At 48.6% G+C, this 24,520-nt stretch overlaps 1 protein-coding gene and 1 pseudogene across 2 annotated transcripts in view; one reads left to right on the top strand and one right to left on the bottom strand.

Annotated features, from left to right (window-relative positions):
- LOC311194472 (ventricular zone-expressed PH domain-containing protein homolog 1-like) overlaps positions 1 to 24,520 on the bottom strand; it is a gene marked incomplete at both ends in the record, with an annotated part of 43,419 nt that overhangs the window by 9,553 nt on the left and 9,346 nt on the right. Inside the window, 6 exon segments of the mRNA XM_084267579.1 lie at positions 3,854 to 3,993; positions 8,087 to 8,481; positions 8,918 to 9,072; positions 11,836 to 12,045; positions 13,360 to 13,441; positions 13,443 to 13,494. Of these exon segments, the coding sequence (XP_084123705.1) occupies positions 3,854 to 3,993; positions 8,087 to 8,481; positions 8,918 to 9,072; positions 11,836 to 12,045; positions 13,360 to 13,441; positions 13,443 to 13,494 (1,034 nt within the window).
- LOC311194136 (pentraxin-related protein PTX3-like) lies at positions 13,999 to 20,567 on the top strand (annotated as a pseudogene). Its single transcript has 4 exons — positions 13,999 to 14,028; positions 15,978 to 16,158; positions 16,558 to 17,080; positions 19,953 to 20,567. The product of its transcript is annotated as a pentraxin-related protein PTX3-like (transcript).

Below are 24,520 nucleotides of genomic sequence, written 5' to 3'. Positions count from 1 at the left end.
CATGCTGTCCAAAAACATTCAGGGGGTGTAGCTACCAATAAAAATATTTTTGTGGTGTACCCTGTAAGCCTTATTGCTGAGGTGCAAGCAGAACAGCTTGGTCAGGGAAGCTTTCACAGGGAAGCTGTTTTGACAGAGGAACTGAGGCGGAATGTCAAAGTAGCAGTAGTAGTGGGAACAGCGAGCAGAGAAATTGGATTCCCATGACTCAAGCATAGTCCAGGAAAAATAAAAGTATCTGTTAAATATTACAACCCCATAAGGTTTTGGATCCTTCCTAAACATTTAGGAAACTTCAGCTTTCTTGTCAGGCACAGTTTGGCAAAGCTTAGGTGAAAACAAACTGGCAGAAGTCCTTTGGGAGAAGGGTGAAGACCTGTGGGAGATGACTTTCATAGAAGTCCAGTTTTACTGGTGGCGTACAAGAGGGGACAGCCAGCATCACCCTGGAGTTACTCTGCAGAGTGTACAGCAATAAGCAGCAGGACAGCTTTGGTCAGTGCAGGAATCTGACAGGACAGTGCCCAGAAAGGAGCTGACGTACAAGTTATTTTTAGGTAGCGCAGTCCCAGGGGAGAACTAAATTTAGCGCTTTTATGTATGTGTTTTCTTTGCCCTAGATCCCTTGCTGAGGTTTCAATCATCTTTTCATAGAAGAGAGGAGGCAGCATCAAATGCTCTTGTTCTACTCGCAGTGTCTACAGGGGGTTCTACTTTAAAACACAAGGTTTGTGCCAGAAGGCCAGACAGCAACACAACTTCACAAAATTGGAAGCTCTATCAGTGATGGGAAGAGCTTCTGGAATGAAACCTGCAGGTTATGGCAGCAGCTCTGTCCATCAAGTGAAATAAAGCTGGGAATGCTCCAGCTAGAGTTTTCGGGACTGGAGAAGCTAAAGGAAACCCTCCTTAGGGCAGGGATTGGGTTCACCCCCAGAAAGCTCAGTGGGGCTTTTCTCAGTGAACCAAGTGGAAGCTGCTCTAAAGACAAACTCAGGTTCTGCATTAACAAGCAAAACCAAAGCTGAGGAAGCAAACCCTGCGACACCTTGTGGAGACCAAGATTGAACGTCCAAGCCCTTCATTCCAGATGTAGTCCATCTGCCTGTCTCATCCTCTGAGGGCTGTGAGGCAATCCACAGCCCCCAGAGCTTCCACACTTCTGTTCAGTGTTTAATCCATCAGACCAGGGAAGAGATCAGTGTCTCATCTTCCAGCTCCCCTATTTTGGGAACTCAATAGATCCTGTTCCTGTCATGGAGTGATGAAAGCTCACAAAACAGGCCAGATGCTGGTATCTGAGCAGTAGTAGGATTATGCAACCCCTGTGCTGGAGAACAATCACATTTCTAGGGTGTTGGACACGTTTTGCAGACTTTGTGTGCGTGATGTGCTGCATCTAAACCCTGCCCACCAAGGCAGGGCCCTTCCTAAGCTCTCTAATCACCCCAAACTCCTTCACACCCCACCAGCTCCCACTTTGGACTAGCAGATGTTGGCAGGGACTCAAGTTAAGCTGGTGTTGAACACAAAAGCAGTCCTAATGCTTTTGGATGTGTCAGGCTAGGATTTCGATAGCAGCTGAAGTACTTAGCTGGAGCTCCAGTGTGCCCAAGTAAAACAGGCCCATAAGCTGGCTCTCAGATGTGGGGATCCCCAACTCCTCACTCGAGCTGCAGTCCCCACTCCAGTGCAGCATTACCTGGGGGGCTCAGGTGGTGTTTCTAACACAACTCCAGGGTTGCAATCAGCCATAACCTTTGCAAATTAATCCCATTCAGTCAGACATCTCCACACATACACCAATCTGAGGGAAAGCATTTTAAAACCCATGTTTGACAATTCCCTTCATCCAATTGAGCTGGATGGAGATGTTCAGGAATAAATAGATATTTGTTTTACAATCCTCCAGCATCCTTTTCCAAGAAGCCTGATTAATAGCTTTGAAATAGCACTCACTAAAATCCCAGAGACAGTAAACAGCTTTGCAAGAGTAATCTTCCAGACTGATGGGGGGAACTAATGGTGCATGTGACCAGTTCCACAAAATCCAAGCCTGTGTTTAGCTAGATGAATTTCTAAGGCAGCTAATCTGAATCTAGACTGTGAAACTGTGAGTAGGAAAAAAGAAAAAAATCCATCCTACAGCATCAGAGAATCATTTTAATGAATAAATCTGTGAAACTGAGCATTGCATCTACCAAATAACCTCTCTAGCCACCCCTTATGCTCATTTTTTCCCCTCTGTTAGTCATCACTTAGCTGTAAGACCATCCTCGGACCGCTGCTGACATACGTGTCTCTTCTGACCACCCTCCACTAATAACTTGCTGTTCCACAGCTTCTGTCCCAGGGCTGCAAACCAGAACTGTTTCAACTGATGGGTTTAAAAAGGAAAGTGGGGTCACAGAATCCCAGACTCACAAGGTTGGAAAAGCCCTTTAAGATCATCGAGTCCAACCATTCCTGTCCTGTGCGGACCCAGATCCCTGAGCACCCTATCTACCCCTCTGTTAAACACACCCAGGGGTGGGGACTCAGCCCCCTCCCTGGGCAGCCTGTGCCACAGCCCCACAACTCTGCCAGGGAAGAACTTTCCCCTCACATCTGAGCTGACCCTGCCCTGGGGCAGCTTGAGGCCATTTCCCCTTGTCCCATCTCCTGTCCCCTGGGTGATGAAGTTCTGGATCTGTCCTGGGGAGCTGAGCAATAAGGTCCCTCTCTGAGCTTTCACTTTCATGGGATTCAGTGTCAAGCAGCATGTGGAGTGACCAGCAAAAAAGGCATAAAAATACAGGAACAACTATCAGAATCTTCAGAAACTGGTCTGTTAATCTGTTGAAAACCATGTTTTTATCACCAGCCTTTCATTGAACTTACTGCTAACACCCTGTAAAGATGTTTTATGCCAAATTAATCTATTGTATAATTTCCCAGGCTTAAATAACATCATCCCAAGGCTGAAATTAATGCCTGGTATTTAATTTAATAATAGTGATATATCCAGTGCTTAAAAGCTTTAGGATTTTGAACAAAAGAAGAACATGAATTATCTGACATGAAACTCAAACGCTCTGTGCAACACAAGAGGAATCTTTTTTTTTAATAAAACCCCCAAATAAAAGCATTTTAAGTGATGTGTTTACAACATGTTTGCAAAGACACAGAACTGAATTGCATTGCTTTGAGCCTGGCTCCAGCATCACAAGGAGATGCTGCTGGAGGCTCCTTGGCAGAGGGCAGCACTGGCACAGCTGGAGCAAGCTGATGGGACTGTAAGGAGCAAAAGCAAAGCTTTGGGAAGAGGAGCTGCAGTGGGACAGATGCAATCACTCAGCCTGGAGCAGGGAAAGGCATGGGAAAAGGGGGGGACTGGTGTTTTGGGGCAGTGTCTGAAGGAAGGAGGACCCAGCAGGGGCACGGGGGGATGGGGTGGGCACCTGAGTGTGGAGGAATAGGGAAGGAAAGTTCTTCAATAGGAGGGTGGTCAGACCCTGGCACAGGGTGCCCAGAGATGTAGTGGAGAGGCCCCATCTCTGGAGACACTCAGGGTCAGGCTTGATGGGGCTCTGAGCAACTTGCTCTAGTGATGGTGACCCTGCTCACTGCAGGGGTGGGCCAAGATGGCCTTGGAAGATCCCTTCCCACCTCACACATTCTATGATCCTATGATTAAACACAAAACCTCATAAACTCCAAATCACTGCCAGCTCCCCCAGTGAGCTGTGAGAAATGGCAGGGGTCACAAAGCACCGTGCACTAACAGCATTTTAAAGAGGTTAACCATCAAAACCATTTTCCCCCAGTACAAATTCAACAAGACAGAGGTACCACCAGTTTGTACTGCACACACCTGCTGGAAGAGGAACATGATGTGGATCCACAGTGGGGGCTGCTGGCTGACCAGGGTGAAGCTGGATTTACTGTACAGGCAGTAGTGGCCCTTCAGGGGACAGCTGAAGAACAGATTTGCTACACAACTCTGAACAGAATCTGGAAATAAATACACAGAAAGTTAAAATTAACTAAAAAAAAAAAGGCAGAAACCTACCTGTCCATCACCAGTGTACATACAGCCATGCAGTGCTGGGGTAGGTCAGCCTGGGTCACCTCCTGTAGTGTTCAGAAAGGCGCTGCCACCCTTAAATTAAACCTGGAACTAGGGAAATTGAGTCTCTGCTGCTTTAAACCTTACATAACAATCATTCACTCTCCAAAGCCAATGGTGTGAGGCAGCCCACACTCAACTGTTCATCTTCTTCATGCTTCCTCATGCATTTGGAATCGTCACTGAGCTCAGGGAACCAGGTGGATCTGTCAAAACTGGGCATCTCTTACTCTCATTTAAAGAGTTTGTTGGGAAAAGCATCTCATATTAGGAAAAAGCATCCCATATGAGGAAACAGCCATACAGGACCTGACATCCGTGGGATCCCTGCTGAGACCTGCAGGTCTGCAGGGATGGAGGAGCACAGCGCAGCGCTGTTGAAAGCTGCAGAACTTCCCCTGGGCAATAGCTTCTCCAGGAGCCAAAAGAGGCACGTAGCCTGATTGTTATCTTAGAAATTCATCACCAGAAATACCCCAAAGAAGAGTGTGAGCATTCATCAGCTGATGTGCCAGCTCCTGCCCAGCACCATGATGCTCCCACCACAACCCTGCTCCCCCAGGAACTGCAGCCCAAGAGTTTGGGTCCACCTGAACCTGCCCATGCAGAGATGCTCTGCCTACAGCCCAGCTCTAGGGGCTCCAGGTCCTACAAACCCTGCTGCTCATTGAGCACAGATGCTACAAGTCTGCTGCTCATAGGTGGGTTTTACACACGAAGGCAGGGAGCTGCAGGGAGCTGCAGGATTTGCAGCTGTTCCTGGAGAGGTACAACGTGTGAGGGACAGTGCAAGGGACAGTGAGACACAGTGACTCACTGAAATCACCCATCCAGTGCAAGGGCAGCTGCTGGTAGAGCCTGTGGGCTACAGCTGCCAGCACAGCCACAGGCTTGGCAGAAAAAAACCCATGGAAAAGGAAAAGACATGGAGCTCCAGGTCCAGCTGGAGGAGAGACTGCAAGTGCATTCACAGTTATGCACTGGGAGAGGTGGGATGTGTCTGGTCATGGCTGTGACTCAGTGTCACTTGCTCCCCACCCAGGTTCTCTCCAAAAGCACAGTCTGACTCACAGTCCCAGCTCTGGGGCACTACAGAAGGATGTAGAATCTCACCTTCTCCCTGCTCTCATACTGACCATTTGTGCCATCCACAACCACCTCATCTGCTGATGAAAACCCCGCAGGGGATGCCCCTGGGGTCAGGAAAGCTGTGTGCTCTGTGGTGTTACCTGACACTGAACTCCCCATGCTGGTTTGCACTGGGAATGGAGCCCCTGAGACACACAAGTCTGTTTTACAAAATCCTGACCTTGAACCCTCACATTTTATGTCCCTGGATGACCACTCATAATGGGAACAGCATGTTAGGCCTGACCTAACCAGGCTCCTTTATTAACTTAAAACAGTGGAATCATTTTATAGCCCCTTTGAACAGGAACAAGCAGCTGTCCAAGGGGAAAAGGCATGGAAAACAAAAGATGGAGACCCTCAGGTGATGACATTGGTGTAAACACAAGAAAGCTGCACCCTCTTCACCCAGGTGGAGAACTGGCAAGGGGAGGGGAACAACCGGTCCCACCAGCTGCTGCTGTCCTGGGACACATTAAACTGGCTGAAGAGACCATCACCCACCTCTCTGCACCCTCCTGTCAGGTCAGTGGAGGTGGGGAGAAGGTCTCCCCTCAGCCTCCTCTTCTCCAGGCTGAACACCCCCAGCTCCCTCAGCTGCTCCTCAGAGGATTTGCCCTCCAGCCCCTTCCCCAGCCTGGTTGCCCTTCTCTGGACTCGCTCCAGGACCTCAGTGTCCTTCTTATGGTGAGGAGCCCAGAACTGGACCCAGCACTCGAGGTGCAGCCTCACCAGTGCCCAGCACAGGGGCACAATCACCTCCCCAGACCTACTGGCCACATTAGGTCTGACACAAGCCAGCATGCCATTGGCACACTGCTGGCTCATGCTCAGTCACCAGTCATCCAACACTCCCAGGTCCTTCTCTACTAGCAGCAACCAGCCGCTCTGCCCCCGGCCTGCAGTGCTGCAGGTTGTTACGTCCCAAGCACAGGACTCCAGCAATTCCTAACTGCTGCAGAATATAGGGATATAGGGAGAGATGGAAAACCCCAGGAGCTGCTTAGCAAGCCAGTGTGGATGACACTGAGGAGAATACTGAGGCTGACAACATGTGCCAAAACAAATGTCAGCTGAAGCACTGGATCCGTGCTGGCTGAGCAAAACCTCAGTTCCTGGAAAAAAGCAGCATTCATCTGTCAATTGCAACTGAAAAAAGCCTCTTAGACAGTTGTTAAACCTTTGGTATGAGATGAGTGGTTACTCGTGGCTGTTCTGCTACGTCTGATTTGCTGAGTGTAGCAACACCTGGTAACAAGCCAGAGCTTGTGATGCGAGGTTTTCAGTGGCTTGCAGAGAACAGCCAATTTCAGCATGTCACAGAATCCCAGAATCCCAGAATTGTGGCGGTTGGAAGGGACCTCCAGAGCCCATGGGGTCCAACCCCCTGCCAAAGCAGGGTCCCTAGGACAGGGCACACAGGTCGGTGTCCAGACAGGGCTGGAATCTCTCCAGAGAAGGAGACTCCACACCCCCTGGGCAGCCTGTCCCAGGGCTCCCTCACCCTCACTGGGAAGAAGTTCTTCCCCAGACTGGTGGGGAACTCCCTGTGCTCCAATTTGAGCCCATTGCCCCTTGTCCTGTCCCCACAGACACTGAGAGGAGGCTGCCCATGTCCCCCTGTGTCCCACCCTTCAGCTATCGATACCCATTGATCGGATCCCCTCTCAGGCTTCTGAGGCCCCTACAGCTCTGTGATTCTGTGATTTTTGGCCTAGCAGTAGCAGAGCTGATCTCTGGAAATGCTGGCCTGAGCCTGTGCAACTTTGTGGTCCCACTGAAGGAGCAGAGGGTCCATCTGTTCCCCATCAACATCTGGCTCGTGGAATGCTGGAATTTATCAGCCAGTGCAGGGCGAGCAACGAGCTTTTCCATCGTCTGGAACCCATTATCCCTCAGAACAGCATAAAACATAACAACAACCAGATCTGAGGCCAGTGTACTGCAACCTGTTCCCCTCGTTGCCTCCCCTCTTTGCAGTGCTCCCCCATTAGTCCCATCAAAGGTTTCCTGGCTGGATTTCCTCCTGCAAAGCACTGAGGAGCCAGGAGTGAGTCGCCACTATAAACCAGTGAGACTGTTGCTCACTGGATGGCATCGTGTTTTGAATGCAGCTTCAGTGACCAAGGGCTGAACTGGATCTTCCTGGGCTCTATCCTTTCAGTCACAGTCATGGAATCACTGGGGTTGGGAGAGAGACCTTTAAGATCACCGAGTCCAACCACAGCCTGACCCTGCCCAGCCCACCTCTAGACCATGTCCCCAAGCACATCCACTCACCTTTTAAACCCCTCCAGGGATGGTGACTCCACCACCTCCCTGGGCAGACTGTTCCAACACCTGACAGCACTTTCAGTACAGAAATTCTCCCTGATATCCAACCTAAATCTCCCCTGGTGCAGTTTGAAACCATTTCCTCTCATCCTATGGCTTGTCACCTGAGAGAAGAGACTGACCCTCTCCTCCTCTGGAGAGATTCCAGCCCCGTCTGGACACCGACCTGTGTGACCTGTCCTAGGGACCCTGCCTTGGCAGGGGGTTGGACCCGATGAGCTCTGGAGGTCCCTTCCAACCCCTAAGATTCTATGATCCTTTTCCAGGGAGCTGTGACAACCAAAAGGCACATCAACCTTCATGGGAGGCTGGGACAGGTGAGGGCTGTGCTGCATCCCAGAAGGAAGCCACAACAGTCCTGGAAGATTTCAAACCCCTGCAATTCATGAATGATGCTGTTTCATAACACCAGTGTCCCTCTCCATCCCCGAGCTCTGTGCTGGAGGATCATTGCTACCCCTTTGCTTGGAGCCCATGAGGACTTACAGCACAGTGTGAAAGGCTCAGACCTCTTACCTTCAATAACACACTGATCAGGGACAGGGATTTTCTGCCCCATCTCCATGGCATAAGCTTTCACTTGACCCAGGTTTTCCTTCAAGTGCAAGTAGAGCTTGTCCTGACATTCCATGGGGCTCACCACTGCTTCTGTGCTTCCTCTGAGGGCCTTTTCTTCAGGAGGTTCTGGCAAACCCGCTGCTTCTGTGTAATCCATGCTTTGGTGTGATACCAAAGAAGTCCCCAGGTGCATTGCTTCAGTACCCACACTACAGGGCAGCTTGTCATTGTCTTGGCTAAGGTAGATCTCTGTGAAGGACATGCCAGCATTCATCTCCCCATCCTCCTCGTCCTGCCCGCTCTCTGAGCTTATCCCCTTCATGTGAACAGCATGCAAGGCAAGGCTTTTGGACCTGGAAGGTGATCAAGAAGAGGAAAGATGGTTTGGAATAGAGGTAAGACACAAAAAGCACCCCAACATGCTCTCTTCTGAGTTCTCTCCATGCAGTTGGTTCGGAGAGCAGAGCGTGGGGCTCACTTGGGCCAGAGGCAAGAATCGTTTGGTAAACACACGTTTCACAAGCAAAACTGAAGCCACAGCTTTAACAGGCAAATGAAACTCAATAATATCCATATATCCCAACATCTGCATGCCATGGAGGGAGCTAGGCAGCCTGTCTGCAAGAAACACATCACCCCAGGACTGGAGTATGGGCTTTATTGGTCACATCATAAAAGTGCCATCCAGAGGCTGTATAACCAAACCCAGCCTCCAGGGGTACAGGAGGTTCTGCTCTGGCCTCATTTTCCACCCTAGGGAAGCAGAAGGCAGAGATTTAACCCTGGCACATGGTGCTCACAGTGATGCTGACGCTGTATCTGGTGACATAATCATCTTTCAGCAGAGATTCTCTTAGAGGACGATGAATCATTTCCAAAATTTCTACATCAATGCCTCTGCCAGACTCATCCAAAACACTGAAAGCCTCACACAGCACCACATCCTAAACCGCACGTGATGTCTGTGCATAAGTGAACCCCCAATCTTTCCCTGACAGGACCCCAGCAAGGCTTTTCAGCTGAACCTAAGCCACCCTCCCTGCTTGCTAAACAGGGACTTATGACACTGTTCTCCTAAGCCAAGCACTGAGCTAACCACAGTGTTTATAGAGGTCTGTGGTTTCAAAGCTCTGACCAAGGGACATGCAGCTCCTACTGAAAAATGTCTTTGCAAACTCAGCACGTGGGCAGGGACGAGCTCAGGAGAGCAGCCAAAGAGCAAGAGAAACTCAAGGGTTAAAATGAACATGTACAGCTGCAGGGGATGCTGGGTGATTTTTGTTAGGTTAATCTTAGGATACATAAGCTTTTAATGCAAAATTCAAATAATAACTTTAAATTAAATTGGAGGGGAGCTGCTAATCTTAAAGAACAAAGAGAAATCTGCTGTGAGATGTGCTGCTGGGAACCATTTCCCTTCTAGTGATGAAAATACCCTGTGACCAGTGAAAGGTGCTGCCCTGTCAGAGGCCCAGCAGTGGGGCAGGAGTTGCTACCAGCCAAAGCCCCATGGCATGGAGGAAACTCTCCATGGAAGGGTCCTGGTCCCACCACCCAACCCTGGGCACCGAAACCTAAACTTGGGGTATCCACACTCTCCCTTGAAGAAGCTGCTTGGCCTTTGTGTAGGAGCAGGACTGAGTTTCCCAGGAGAACAACAGCACACAGCAGCTTCTCTGGGGAGGTGCCTTCTGCTGGGGGGTTATATGTCCCCATCTCAGTCCTGCCAAGACACAGCACCTGGGCCAGAGAGTCATGAAAGCATTTCAAAAATGGTCAGAGAATTAAGGGGCACTTGACAGCATTTGCTCTCTACAAGCAGCTTGTTTTGCTCCTATTCCTTCCCTTGGTTTTTTCCCCCTGATGAGCAAACATCTGAATAGTTTATTCCATAAAACATGGACATGGAAAGCCACAAATGAGAGTTTTAACCCAGCGCTGTCAGAGTCTCAGCAAGTCACACTCACAGTCGGGAAGCCCATTAAAACCTCCAAAAGTCTTCAAATTACCAACTGTGGAAACAAAGAGCGAATACCACATCACAAAATGCACTTTTTCATTTGCTTTGATAAAGGCAGCTCAGGATCTGTCTCAGAGGAGTTGGCCAGTTTTGTCTTGTTTTGGTTTTAATTTAGGCAAGATCTCATAATACATTAACGCTGCAGAACACTCTGGAAGAAAAATACTGATAATAATTCTTCTGTAATAAAGAACCTCGGTGTGACCTTTCCTAACAAATCTTTCTGGAGATGTGGGACAAGATTTAATTTATTAGAAAGCTGTCACTCCAACATAACTCTCAACACTGCTCTCATTGTGGGAACCAAGCACTAAGGAAACAGTCTGGTACATACATCTAACCCGTATAAAGCCCCCTGGCTACAGAGAGGGGATTGATGGACTGACGGGGTTTATGAATGACAGGCTCAAACCAGAAGCCTCCATGATGTTTGGAAGGAAAAAAGGCCTTTTAGAACAGCACCTTTTTGTCCAATGTTCTCCTGTTGAGCTCTGATGGCTTCGGGAAGGATGTATGAGAAAATGCTTCTGCTAAAGAAACACATAAATGAGTCTTTACACGTTAATGAATCTTACACATTAAGGCACACGGGGTTTGTTGTTGCTGGATGCTCAGGATTTTTGACCCAGACAGCGCCTGGGATGTTGGGGAGAACTTCAAGCCCTGCGCTCAGCCCTGGCCATGCCCCAGAGGGACCGCTCATCCTCCTGCACACCCACTGCTCTGTGCTCACATCCACTCCCAGGAGGCCAAAAGCACAGAGCCCAAGTGAAAGGCTCTGCAAAGCCTCCACCCCATGCCCAACAGGACGCCTGGCAGGCCTCTCCTGCTGGCCTCCCCTTCCAGCAATAGTAAAATAAACTATTGTTTGAAATCTTGGCAAGGGATGTTCGGTACATTGCTGAGGTTGCTGGAGCAGGATCAGTTTACACCAAAGCTCAGGCTGTTCTTGAGAGGAAGAGGGTGCACAGACCTGTTGAGAAATCCTGAGGACCTGGCTCATGAAGGCGGTGTGATGGCACTCACCCTTCCTCTCCAGGCCTGGAGCTACACAAGGTGGCCCAGGGCCCCATCCAACCTGGCCTTGAACACCCCCAGGGATGGGGCACCCACCCCTTCTCTGGGCAGCCCATTCCAGCCCCTCACCACTCTCTCTGTAAAGAACTTTCCCCTAATACCTAATTTAAACCTTCCCTCCTTCAGCTTCACTCCATCCCCCTTGTCCTGCCAGTCTCTGCCCTTTAACAAGCTGATTCCCTCCTGTTTCTGTGCTCCCTTCAGGGACAGGAAGGCTGCAATGAGGTCCCCCCACAGCCTTCTCTTCTCCAGGCTGAACCAGCCCAGCTACCCCAGCCTCTCTTCATAGGGGAGGTGCTCCAGCCCTCTAATCATGTTCATGGCCTCCTCTGAATCCCCTCCAACAGTCCCACATCTTTCCTTGGTTGGATGGCCAGACACTGAATTAAAATTTCTGTGCTACTTGCTCTCCTCTCCACTCTCCTGGTGGCATTCCAGTCTAGACCTATTGTGAGCTTATGACATGTTCTGGTAGGGCAGCCCACTTACTCATAAAGATAAGAATACTTTGATGTATCACTTCATACAAGATTTCGGAAAAAAAAAACCCAAAACCCCAAACAACCCAACCCAAAAACCAACCAACCAGCATTTTTGGTTCAAAGCTTACCTCATCGATGTGTCCAACAGCTCCAAAGATCTTTGCAGTTTGCCCAATCAAACTTGGAAAGCTCTCACCAATTTCTTTCAGCATTGGAAGGGAAGCAGCTAAGGCAGTTGGTTCATTGCCAGATATTTCTACAAGTATGTTTAGAATAATGTCATTATGGTTGGGGTCTCTCAAGCATCCCAGGAGAAGTGGAACACACTCTTTCAGCACCTATTAAAAAAAGATCAGATGCAAACAAATGGTAAATGTGGTTTTTTATAAGTTGTGAATACCAATAGAACAAAAAAAAAGGAGGCACTGTACATCAAAGTGGTAAAAATAAAACACTTGGGTAAGAGGGTTTTTTCCTAGGCTATCGCTGAGGTCAATCAAAGTTCAGCTCCACATAGGGAATAAGGGCAACCCATAGCCTGGAAATATTGCAGTTATGCATATATAAGGGAGGAAATGCCCAATTGTTAAAAAAAGACCAAAAAAGCCTCCTCAACAAATATTTCCCTTGCTCTAGGCCAGCTCTATACTGTTTTGATTAAAATAACACAGGACTTGGCCTTCCCTGATGACACAGTAAATTGAAGGTCTAGCAGAAAGCTTTGGTTTCCACAGGAAACTGAGTAACATGAGGAGGTTAATAGCTGGAACAGAGGGGGAAAATAAGAGGCAAGATCCTCACTGCATGAAAAAAACACTAGGGGGGAGCTGTTACTGCTTGGAACAACACTGAAACCTTTGAGGGGCTGAGGGTGTTGAGTCCTCAAAACCACCTTATGGGTGGGATGCAGCATATACAGCTGCCTACTGGTTTTTCATAGAAACACACACCTCTGATTCAGTGAAACCACTGCACCTGCATAGAATACACCTCAGGACAGGAACGGGGCTCAAAGTGACCCCTCCTTCCATTATCTTCTTTATTTTTGGCAGATAAGAGTTCCAAAAGGAGCTCTAGTTCCTCTGGGATCATGTGTTGTAACACACTTTCCTTGGCTGCTTGGGGGATGACAGTAACTGCTGCTGGTTCTTCTCTCCCAAAGGTTTTACAGATTTCAGAAGGTCACAAAACAGGCAGCTTTGTGCCTTGTTCCAGTGTGCTGCGTGCTGTCAACGACATGGAATTTCCAAAGCATGATCTAATTTGCCTTAATTAATCTCCAGCTCACTCCTAATCAATTCCTAAGTTTCCTTGATACTTAACTTACTCCAGTTCAGATACTCGAATGGAAACAGAGTTATGGGAACTCAGCTGACAGAGGAAGAGCCAAGAAAGTAAAAAAGTGGTTTATCACAAACGTTTTTGATCCAGCAGAGTCATTGTTATGTTCTCTTTGTGATTAGATGGAGGATTTGGAGCAAAATTAAAGTATTCATGGGGAATTAGTGTAGGAAAGCACTGTCATGCACGTTACGGGACTCCTCACTGTTCAGAGAGCTGCCAGCAGACACATCTTGCCAAGTCATCTGAAACAAACTCCCCCAAAAGGAGGTGTGGCATTTAGCTGTAACATCTTCCAAACATGGTTTTACCCCTGGTTCTTTTTTCCTAGCCACGGTCTGGAGGAGCCGGAGGAGGTGGTGGTGTTCAGCTTGATCCAGGTGAGCCAGCAGGCTGGGGTTGCTCCTCATACAAGGCAGGCAGGACACGCAGCAGCATGGAGTTCCCTGAGGACAGAGCACAGCGAGGTCACTACTGACAGTCAATAATCTCTCTGTAAAGCTAGAGAGAGCCCTAAAAAATCAGCACCCAACCAGAGAGAGCAAGACACCACCAGATCTTAAGAATCACCAGTACAAAACCAGACAGGCACAAAATGTGCTGTAGAAAAATACATACTGGGCCAAGAAGACAAATAATCAACATAAATAGGATGCTTCACTGCAGATATAACAGTGTAAGTGGGGGAAAAAACACAACAAAAAAAGAAAATCCTATTAATTATTGTTTTGATTCTCAAGCACAATATAACAAGAAGGCTGGTTAATGAACTTTCAGCTTTGGATGGTACTCTGTTGAGTCCTAGACCAAGCTAAGTGTGATTTAAATTAACAACAAAAAGACAACTAAAAAGCAGATAAAAGCAATGTGGCTCCTTTGCTGAGATTGAGACTTGCAAATTAAATAGGCAGCATATGGAAAGAATAGCTGGTTATTTAAGAGAGCTAAATATGCACGACAGTAAATTTGAACATAAACAGGTAAGGATGCCATTTCCAGGAATAGAAAGGAGCCAGAGAGAGTCAACTGCAGACAGACAGAGATACACTACACCCTCCTTGCACATTTTCTTAATATGTCTGTGCATAATTCAATCTGAAGCCCAGGCTCATACTGAAATGTAACACCCCACGTTGCTCAACATGCCTGCCTCAATACATTTAAGTTTCCCTTGAACAACATATGGAAAACATCTGCCTATTGCAATGCAGCATGGCTCCTTTCTGTAAAGCCTTGGAAGTCCTTGGTTTGCAAGAGGAACTAGCTCTCTGGCCTGCTGCTTTTTCTCCCATTTAAATCCCAGCCTTGTAATTCTGCAAGATAAGCAGGTCACTTCATGGATGGCAGAAGAGTGATCCATGGGTTCAGACCAGACCACACCAAGCTCCTGCCAGACACAGCGAACACAACCCAGGACACTCTTAGGTCTTGCAACACCACCTCGGAGCCAAGCAGCTTCATATAATTCACTGTGGGTTCAGACATGTAACTTCTAATTGAACATCTTGTCATGATCCCAATGGGGTCCTCACACTTTGGAGGAGTGCCTCTCTACTGCTCAGCCAGCCACACTTCTGCATTCTACCCTGGAGCACTTATTCTGCTCAAGGAATTGTTGGATACTCCTTGATGGCAGCTCTGAGCCCCCCGTATAAGCACTGTGATGCTGAAGGCAAGGTTGAAATCCACAGGCATGGTGAATTCCTGTCTGGTTTGTTCTATATATAAAACACAGAGTCACAGAGCTGTAGGGGTTGGAAGAGACTTTCAGAGCCCATGGGGTCCAACCGTGGCAGGACCCCAGATACACACCCAGTGTGAAACAGAGACAGTTTGGCACGTAGGAACAGCAGCAGTATGGTGGCCATCAGCCCAACGCACAGGTAGCCCAGGGATGGGTGCTGGGAAGCATCTGGTGCAGCAGCCCTAGGAACAGCAGGATGCCCTGGGGTGTGTGGGGTGAGCTTGGAGGAGCTCCAGCCTTCCCCATCTCCTCAGCAAAAGGCACCACCCGCAAGGTGCCTCTTGGGCCTCACTTCAGGAGGGAGTGATGGTTCATGCCACGCACATCACCTCTGCCACTTTGTACCCCACAGGTCCAGTGTCAGAGACAGGACAAGGTATGGGGTTCTCTACATGCTCCAGTGATACACCAGAGACTCAAATGGGAAGGGAATACAGATTGGTAGACAGATGCAGTTACACAGGGGTGGGTTTTACTCTATTCTCTGAGTATTTCATAGCCAATATGTAATTTGTGCCATAGGACTCCTAATCTCACCTAAACAAAGCATCTCTGAAATAATTAATGGCTGGCTGAACTGATAAGCTGTTTACAATTTAAAGCTGATTATCACAAATAACAATAACACTTAGCACCAGATTAATGTCTGACCCAGGAGTGCCTCACTTTGTGTGCTCAAAGTTGACAGACAACCCCACTCACACTGCTGATCTACGTGCTCACAAGGCAAACCCCTAACGAGCTGACTCTGAGTTCTCCATTGCTGTTTCAAGCAGGACATTGTTAGTCTAGAGTAGAAGTTTTTATATAAAACTACCAGAATAAGCTGCAGTATTTAGGTTAAGCCCCACACACATCCAAAAGCAACTCCTGGTATGTTTGGTTTCCTGACTGTGCCCCACGGCTGGACGTTCCCACAATCAGCTCTCAGGGGGGAAGCAGCAGCTCACAAGAGCAGCTTTCCCCCTTCCTTCCCCTCATCTATCCCAGTGCAAACCTGGAAGGCTGGGACTGTGCAAGCTGCACGCCCCCTTCTCCTCTCAGCCAAAACCAACAGCCAGAAGTGCTCTGATTACACCACGGCGCTCGCCCTGCTCATTCATTCGGCTCCTGCAGCATTTATTAGGGGCTCGCAGCCTCTCGCACGCAGTCCCGTCCCCGCTGACATCTGGCTCTCAGCTCCAGCCAGCCCAGCTCTCTCCAGGATGCAGCCAGACAGTGTCTCCCCAAGAAATACTTGCCCTGCTTACGCTGTTGTGTGTTTTCAGGGCTTCAGTTTGTGTTCTGGATGAAGATGATGACTGCGATCTCATGTACGTGAACCTGGATAATGAAATTGAAGGTCCAGCTCTTGGTGCTGAGGAATGTAAGTAGATTTAAACCAAATCTCTCTTAATTGCAGAACTGTGGTCACTGTTGCCTGGCTCTTGTGAGAGTTAAAAGCGTAAACTTTCTTTTCAGAAGCAGCAGCTTGTACCAGCTGGTTATTAGGGATGGCAAATGCCAAAGCCCTTGGATGGTGTGCCTCGGAATTCGCTTTATGTATGCCTTTATTTTTTTCCAGTTTTCCTGCAAAAGACTGCCCAGGATACTTAGGCTTGGAATTACTATAATACATACCACTTTCCTTCCCTGTGTTGATGCAGAGGGAAACACACTGACAGCCTCAAGCATGTAAGACTTGCAGAGCACCAGATTTTGTCAAATATTCCTGTTTAAAAACGTAAGTACAAAGGAATAGCAACATCTGTATCTTCTTTTCCAGCTGCTTCGTGCGACTGCCAGTGAGAGCACACCAAGTGGGACAAGCCCTTCATCATGCTGGAGAACTCCCAGATTGAGAGAGAACATGATGCTGCAGGCTATGGATGAGGTGCTGAAGGGGGACCTGCAGACCCTGAAAGCAGAGCTGAGCCAGCTCACCACCAACCTCGCCACCATGGTGAAGAAAGTCACCTCGAACGTCATGTCACAGGTAGAGCAGGTGCTTGAGAGGAACTGTGACCAAGCTGAAGAAGTCAAGAGGCTTCCAGAGTCTGAGCAAGGAAAGGTCCTTGAGCACGTTCTGCTGCTGAGCCACAAGGTGTCCAGCAGGCTCGGCCGGCTGGAGAGCGCTTGGCTGAGGAGGTCAGAGGTGGATGCTCAGGAGACAGCTTTCCAGCAGGATACATTCGGTCCCACCAGAGGAGACAGTCTGGTTTGGAACTCCCTGTGGAAAGAGCTACAGCAAACCAGAGATGAACTGAAGGCATCGCAGAAGTGGGCGGCTCCGCACTTACTGCCAGCAGGTAAGCCCATGCGTGCTGTATCGGGGAGCTCTCTTTGGTGGGCCTGACCCAAACAGACACCCTACAAACACCCACCCTTACACACCCTCCTCTGCCCGTGACTCTGAAGCAATCCTATGTAGAGCACAGCTAGTTTGAGCTGTCTGTGACACCAGGAGGAAACCCCTTCTCTGTTCTCAAAGTAGAGGCACTGAGCTTTTCAAACCTGGGATCAAAGGAGGGCTTAATCCCAGTCCTCACACAGGGCAAAGCCAGCTGGGATCCCAGCTCCTGCAGACTCTCCAGATCAAAAGGGTTGCCAGAGAGCAGCAACAATATTTTAAGCATGAAAATGATGTTCTCTCACCTCTGAGATGCACTAGTCACTGAGCTCTCCTGTTCTCTTCATGCATGTCCTCACCTCCTCCTCTTCCTAAACCAAAGGTTGCTCCTCACCAACTCCAACTGCCTGAGAGCAGAGCTAGACCCAAGGCTGTGGTGTGGATGTCAGCCAGCTAAGCACGCATCCCACAGCCCAGAGACCACATTCACCCCGTGCAACTGCCAGGACGGAATATATCCTTGAGCACAGATAGATCAGTAACTCTGGGGCAGTGCTGTGCCTTGGGGCTTCTTCCCCCTGCTAAAATGTTTGCCAGCAAGCAAGGTAGCCACAGAAAGATGAGCTCCTATCTCAAATTCCACATCAGATTTTCTGTGTGCTATGATACAATGCTCAAAGATCAGCTGCAGCCACTGGGGGATGGCAAGGCAGACCCCAGCAATCTAAAGCCTGGGTGCAAAACTGTTCCATCCACAATCTAACTACAACTCTACCTCCCTGTGTGCCTTCCAAGTGCTGACATGCATTGAACAGCTGCATTTTCCCCAAAAGCATGATGATGCAGCTTAAAAACCCCACAGAAATGCACTCACAGAATCCCAGAGGGGTATGAGTAGGAACTTAGGGGTACAGTCACAACAGCCTCACCAGCAACACCACAAGTGTGAGCTCTTACACAGGTGAGCAAGGAGGGCTTCTTGTAACCACTCACATGCAGGCAGCAACACACACAAACCCACTACAACACAAACACAAGAGTTTACAAAGCCTTTTAAGACCCAACATGAATCTATCCTTTCAGGTAGGACAACACAGACTCAGCTTTGTAAGCAAGTCTCTTTTACACCTTTCCTTATCTCCACCCTTCAGTCATCTGTGGGTGCTGGGAGTAGGTCTTACAGCTATTCCTGTTTTCCCCAGCACAGGAATGTTGCCTTCCAGAAAGCATGAGCTCATTCTTTGTCTCTCCCCATACCACAGCCAGCCTCACAGTCCGTTACTCTGCCTTAGGTGAGAGTAAGAGAACCCAACTTGAGCAGGACCTCAGTCTCATTAGTGAAAATCTAGATTATTTCCACTTGTTCCTACAGGGTTTTATATTAAATGCTCTCTTTTTTTTCCCCCTTTTTAATTTAAAAGATACACTTTAAGTACTTCTAGAGTGTCTCTTTGGAACTTTTTTTTTCCCAAGGGAATTTTTAGCAACTGACTTTAATTTCTCACATCTTGAATCGCTGCCAGCCATACTCTTGAGGGATTTTCTAATCACACTTCTTGTTCTTCAGCGAGGCTGATTTAATTTTGTTCAGGACTTGATAACAAAGCCTGAAAGCTCACTAATTAAAAGCTTTTTTCACAACAGAGTTCCTAAGTAGGATTTTAAGGAGTATCCCCACAGTTGCTCCTGCCCCTCTCCTCAGAAGGGGCGGTGAAGACCTGTGAGATCCACTGAAAAGAAGCGGTCTGTGGAATAACACGCAGCCTGGAGGACACAGAGAGTCCTTCATATCCCACAGCAGAATTTTCCCACACATTTTAGCTCCTCTAGCTTGTTCAAACAGGAAGCAAGCCAGCTGCTTTCCCCACTCTGTGCTGCTTGGGATATTATGGTATATATGACCAACACCATTTAGTGATCAGCAGTTACTTGTCTAAGTCTCCTAAGTCTCTGATGGCGCTCGTCACTAATTTCTAAACCACAGGTTAATTGGAGAGGAGAGATGAGCCCTTCTGAAAACATCAGTTGTCTTACTCATTTCCCACATGCACCCACTGCATGTGAAAGCTACTCATGGGTAGCTCTGAAGACAGGCTCAGGAGAGGCAGGAATAAACACACGTGTAGCTCTCAGCAGTGCCTGCAGCCAGCCCCGTGTCCCCGTCCCCCCCGCAGTGCCTGCAGACCCATGGGGCAGCCCAGCTCCCCAAGGCAGCCCCACACCTAAAAGGCACTTTGTGTGGTACAGGACAATGCCAACACACCTCTTCTGCAGCGAGGAAGAGCCAGGCCTTCCTCCCACAGCCCGATTAGCCCCTAGACCCATTGCCATTCAGCTAATTCATCCATGGGATCTGAGAGCTACTTCAAAGCACCCTACTGATGTGCTGAGCTCCCAGCTCCCCTTGAGAAGCCCAGAATCATAGACTGGTCTGGGTTGGAAGGGACCCCAAAGATCACAGAGCTCCAACCCCCTGCCACAGGCAGGAACACCAACCTCCAGGCCTGGAGCTACACAAGGTGGCCCAGGGCCCCAACCAACCTGGCCCTGAACACCCCCAGGGATGGGGCATCCACCCCCTCTCTGGGCAGCCCCTTCCAGCCCCTCACCATTCTCTCTGGAAAGAACTTCCCCCTAAGATCTAATTTAAACCTTTCCTCCTTTAGCTTTAATCCATCCCCCTTGTCTTGCCTTTGCCTACCCTTTTAAAAAGTTGATTCCCCTCCTGTTTGTGTGCTCCCTTCAGAGGTCAGCATACACCAAAGGTCCTAACTGTGCCAGCACAAACTGACCAGGTTTTCTTCACCTAACCCCCTTTCTATCTTTTTCAGGGTGTGAAACAGCAATTCTATTCCCCATGCGCTCCAGAAAGATATTTGGGAGTTTTCACCCAACTGCTGGAATGACCCTTCACTCCTTCACTGCTTGTATCTGGATCAAGGTGACTGAGGCTTTGGACAAAACTATTGTCTTCTCCTATGGAACCACGTTCAATCCATATGAAATCTAGCTGTACCTCAGCAGGGACTCAGCAGTGCTTGTTGTCAGTGGTGACCAACACAAGTTGGCTGTCAAAAATGTAGTAGTTCCTGGGAAGTGGATCCATCTCTGTGGTGCCTGGAGCTCAGAGAATGGATCGGCATCCTTGTGGGTGAATGGACAGCTCGCAGCCACTGCCTTGGGCATTGCTGATGCTCACACCATTCCAGATGGAGGGATTTTGCAGATTGGTCACGAAAAGAATGGCTCCTGCATTGGAGGTGGATTTGATGAAGCTTTAGCCTTTTCTGGAAAGTTAACTGGCTTTAACATGTGGGACAGAGTGCCCAGCACCCAGGAGATCACAGCGCAGAGTGGAGAAGATGCGTGTGGTATCAGGGGCAACATCGTCGGGTGGGGGGGTCACAGAAATTTTGCCCTATGGGGGAGTCCAGTATGTTTCTTAAGCTGTAGCACAGCAGTTTGAGGCATAGAAGGTGTTTCATGAAGAGCTGAAGGCCAACACAGACAAGCAAACACAGCTGTAGGAGCCTCTGGAATTCCCCAGGAAGATTAGCACTGCGAGTTTACAAAAGGAGACACTGTGGAGATGGGATTTGATCCCTCTCTGCTGTTTTGGCCAAACACTGACAAAACACACTGAGGTGTGACATTGGGAAAGCTGTTCCTGAGGGCAGACAACTGCTGCCTCCCTAGCACAGTGTTTTCTGATGTATAAAAGCCAGTGCCACTGCGGGCACTGGGAGCCCAACGGTGCTCCCAGCATCCAGCTGACCAGTCCCCACACATCCCATACAGCTGCACATCTCCCCAGCTCCCCCAGTCATTGGTGTTTAGAGCACCAACGTGAACTGTACAGAGGAGCCACAGAAGCAAAGTTAGTAATTTGTAGGTTCCTTGTTTACAGTATTATTTATGTCCCGGGTTGACCGGGATACATAAGTAATATTCCCCATCATAATCTGCTGTTACATTCTGAGGAAGTGCAGCTTTATTATACTGTAAATTGACTTTGTAATAATTTTATAGAAATTACTTTTGTAAAGTTGTTCTGTAAATAAAGGTACTTACTAAGCTGAAACTTGCCATGCTTCTCATGAGCTGAAACTCTGACAGTAAGTACCCATCAGGAGCCCTTCCACATCTTGAGCCAGGCAGTTTAGCTGATAATACAAAAAGAACGTAAATATTAACATCTGAGACACCCCCAAAGGATGGAAATCCCAGCATTAGCCAGAGATGACTAAAGGCCTGTCATGATAACAATCCCTCTTGCAAACATTGCCATGTGCAAGGATCTAGGAGTTCTCCCACGTGGAGATGGTTGCTGATACAGAAGAGATGCTCTGACATCCTGACAGACGTGCAGTGATTGGAGGCCAGGCTACCACGGTGCTTGGAGGCTGCAAGCAGGGTGGGGTTTGAGATAGGCCCAAATAAAAACCCATCACTACCCCGTGCGTGACGCCAGCTGTCTGAAAAGGACACTCTGGGTTTTAAGGTCCACGTAGGTATTCAAAGCAGCCAATCAGTTTGATGCTCACTAAGGTAGAACCCATGAATATTTGGTGGCAGCAGCCTTCTCCTCTCACCCAACACCCCCTAAGAGCGTAGGGCTGGAGGCAGCACATCAGCAGTGGACACAGTGGTGTAGAAGACAGCGCAGTAGCTGCCAGTGCCGAGCAGCTGCTCACTGGATACGCAGCCACGCATGATGGGAACAGTTACTCACTGCCTGCTGGAGCCTCTGAACAAGTTATCATACAGAATGTCTTATCCACAGCAGTTCTCATTGCTGCTGGAAGCAGCACACCCTCCTGCACTACACACAGCTTCCTCTTGCTCATGCTCTACAGGTTCCCTAAGACTGTGCTTGGAAAAGCTTCCTGATGCACTGCTGCTGTGCTTCTCCCTGACACACTGCAGCAGCCAGACCCTTCCTTCCACAGCACCAAAGTGGTAAGAAAGAGCTTGTTTATAAATATCTGAAGGGTGGGACACAAGGGGACATGGGCAGCCTCTTCTCTGTGGCTGTGGGGACAGGACAAGGGGCGATGGGCTCAAGTTGGAGCACAGGGAGTTCCCCACCAATCTGGGGAAGAACTTCCCAGTGAGGGTGAGGGAGGCCTGGGACAGGCTGCCCAGGGGGTGTGGAGTCTCCTTCTCTGGAGAGATTCCAGCCCCGTCTGGACACCGACCTGTGTGACCTGTCCTAGGGACCCTGCTTTGGCAGGTGGTTGGACCCCATGGGCTCTGGAGCTCCCTTCCAACCCCTATGATACTGTGATGCTGTGATAAGGTAGTTTCTGCTTCACTACTCCATTCACAGGGGCTGTGCTTCCCAGCTGAAGTTAGAAAATCTGCTCCAAAGTTCTGGCAATACCATTTATTTAAGGTAAAAATAAACCACTTCAAATGCTGGAATTTCTCCTATTTCCCTGCAATAAAAAAAAGTGTATCTGAGTTCTAAACACTTAGTAATAAGCACTACAGGAATCCCTTACTAAATAACAACCTGAACTACAGAACAACAAAGGTTACCTCCACACATCTGCTGTCAGCCAGGAAGCACATCTTCAGTATCAAGAACACTTCAGGTCCCAAGACTAAACCCCTCTCAAATCATCTTTCCATGCAGTACCCTCCATTAAATGAAAACAAATGTCCATGACACACAGCAGAAAGTGAAAAACCCTCAAAAAGATGAACCAGAAGTCCTTCTGGCTACTTGTCTGACTGCACCCCATACCTGAAATGCTCTGTCTTGGAAGCAGTCTTTTCCTATCTCTCTTCTAGCCTGGCAGAGCACCAAACACAAAGCCAGTTCTTTCATTCTGACTCAGCTGGAAAACTCTCCTCTTTCCAATTGCTTTTTTTCTTCCTTTATTGACTTGGTGGAGGAGCAAAGCTTTCCCACAGCCTAGCCCCCTCCTGCCCAGCACCACAAGCCGCCTCCATCAGCAGGATTCTCTCCTTCCTTTGCTATATTTCTCTTTGACAAGTTTGGAAAACACCAAGTAAATATCATTTTGGGGGAGTTTGGGCTCCAAATACAGACAAAGCCACTGTGACTCCACTCCCAGGCTGCACATGTAGAAATCACAGAATCAGAAGGTTGGAAAAGCCCTTTAAGATCATCAAGTCCAACTGTTCCTGTCCTGTGCTAAACCAGATCCCTGAGCACCTCACCTACCCGTCTGTTAAACACACCCAGGGGTGGGGACTCAGCCCCTCCCTGGGCAGCCTGTTCCAGGCCCAAACACAGGCTGGAACAAGCACAAGACGTGTGCCTGGAGTATGCTGGTGAGCCCAGATGTGCTCTCTAACCAGCCTCTGCTGAACACAGCATCCACATCCCTCACCTGAGCAGCTCTAGAAGACAGAGCACATGTGGGGCTTGATTACAGCAACAACTGCAGGGTAGTTTTGCTGCTGTCCCCTAGAAGCAGGGATAAATCTGACCCTTATGCTGATGGAGGGTGTCAGCACAGGGCCTGGCAGCACCATGGGCATGGCAGGGACGTTTGCATGTTTAGAAGCTGAGTTCACACTAGCTGGACAGGGTAGTTAAAGGCTCTCACTAAAGAGGTGTTTTTCAGCTGGCAAGATAAGAAACCGATTATGCAGCTGAACAGTTGCCCCAAGTAATCAAAAGACCCAGTTAGCTCTCAAACACTTGCAGGCAACAGGCCAAATTCTCCTATCAGTCCCAGAGGTGCCATTAGGCTGAGCCCTGTCTGACCAGCACCAGCACAAGACCCTTTGTCTCCACACCACTCTGTAAATCCATCCTCAGCTTATCCTCTCATTTCCCCTCAGCGAACACTCAAGCCCAGTCCTTAGCCTGCTGCAAACCAACCGTTTCATATCCTGAAACACAAATTACACACAGTGCTGTCAGACCAGTATGCAAAACAGAGCCCTGTGCCTGTTCCCAGTGCCCTCTTCCAGCCTGCAGTTTCCAAATCTAATGTCCACAGCAACATCTGCTGGTAGAACAACATAAATACACCTAACCGAGCAGGAACAGTCAGGATGTGCCATCAGCTGTGGATGTTAATCACTTTTCCTAGACTCATTTTCTTTCTTTCTATTCATAGCACCGAGTTACAAGTGGCAAAGCACAAGGGGAACATCTAGATACCAATGTCACCAGTCTTAAAGTGATTACTCATGAGGCTTCCTAAGTTGTCAGCAAGACTCAGTGTGGGACTCGACTCAATCAGTATTATCACACAGCTCATGCATATTTATAGTTTATCATATTTATCACATATTTGTCCTTAAGAAAAGCAGACTTGGATATGCAAACTCATACCATGTTGTCTTAATGATAAAATTACACAGACTCACAGAGCTGTAGGGGTTGGAAGGGACCTCCAGAGCCCATGGGGTCCAA

Source organism: Gallinula chloropus (genome assembly GCF_964237585.1).
Source record: "Gallinula chloropus genome assembly, chromosome: 8".
Lineage (NCBI taxonomy): Eukaryota > Metazoa > Chordata > Aves > Gruiformes > Rallidae > Gallinula > Gallinula chloropus.
Note: the sequence above shows the minus strand (reverse complement) of the source record. Positions and strands in the feature narration are given on the sequence as shown.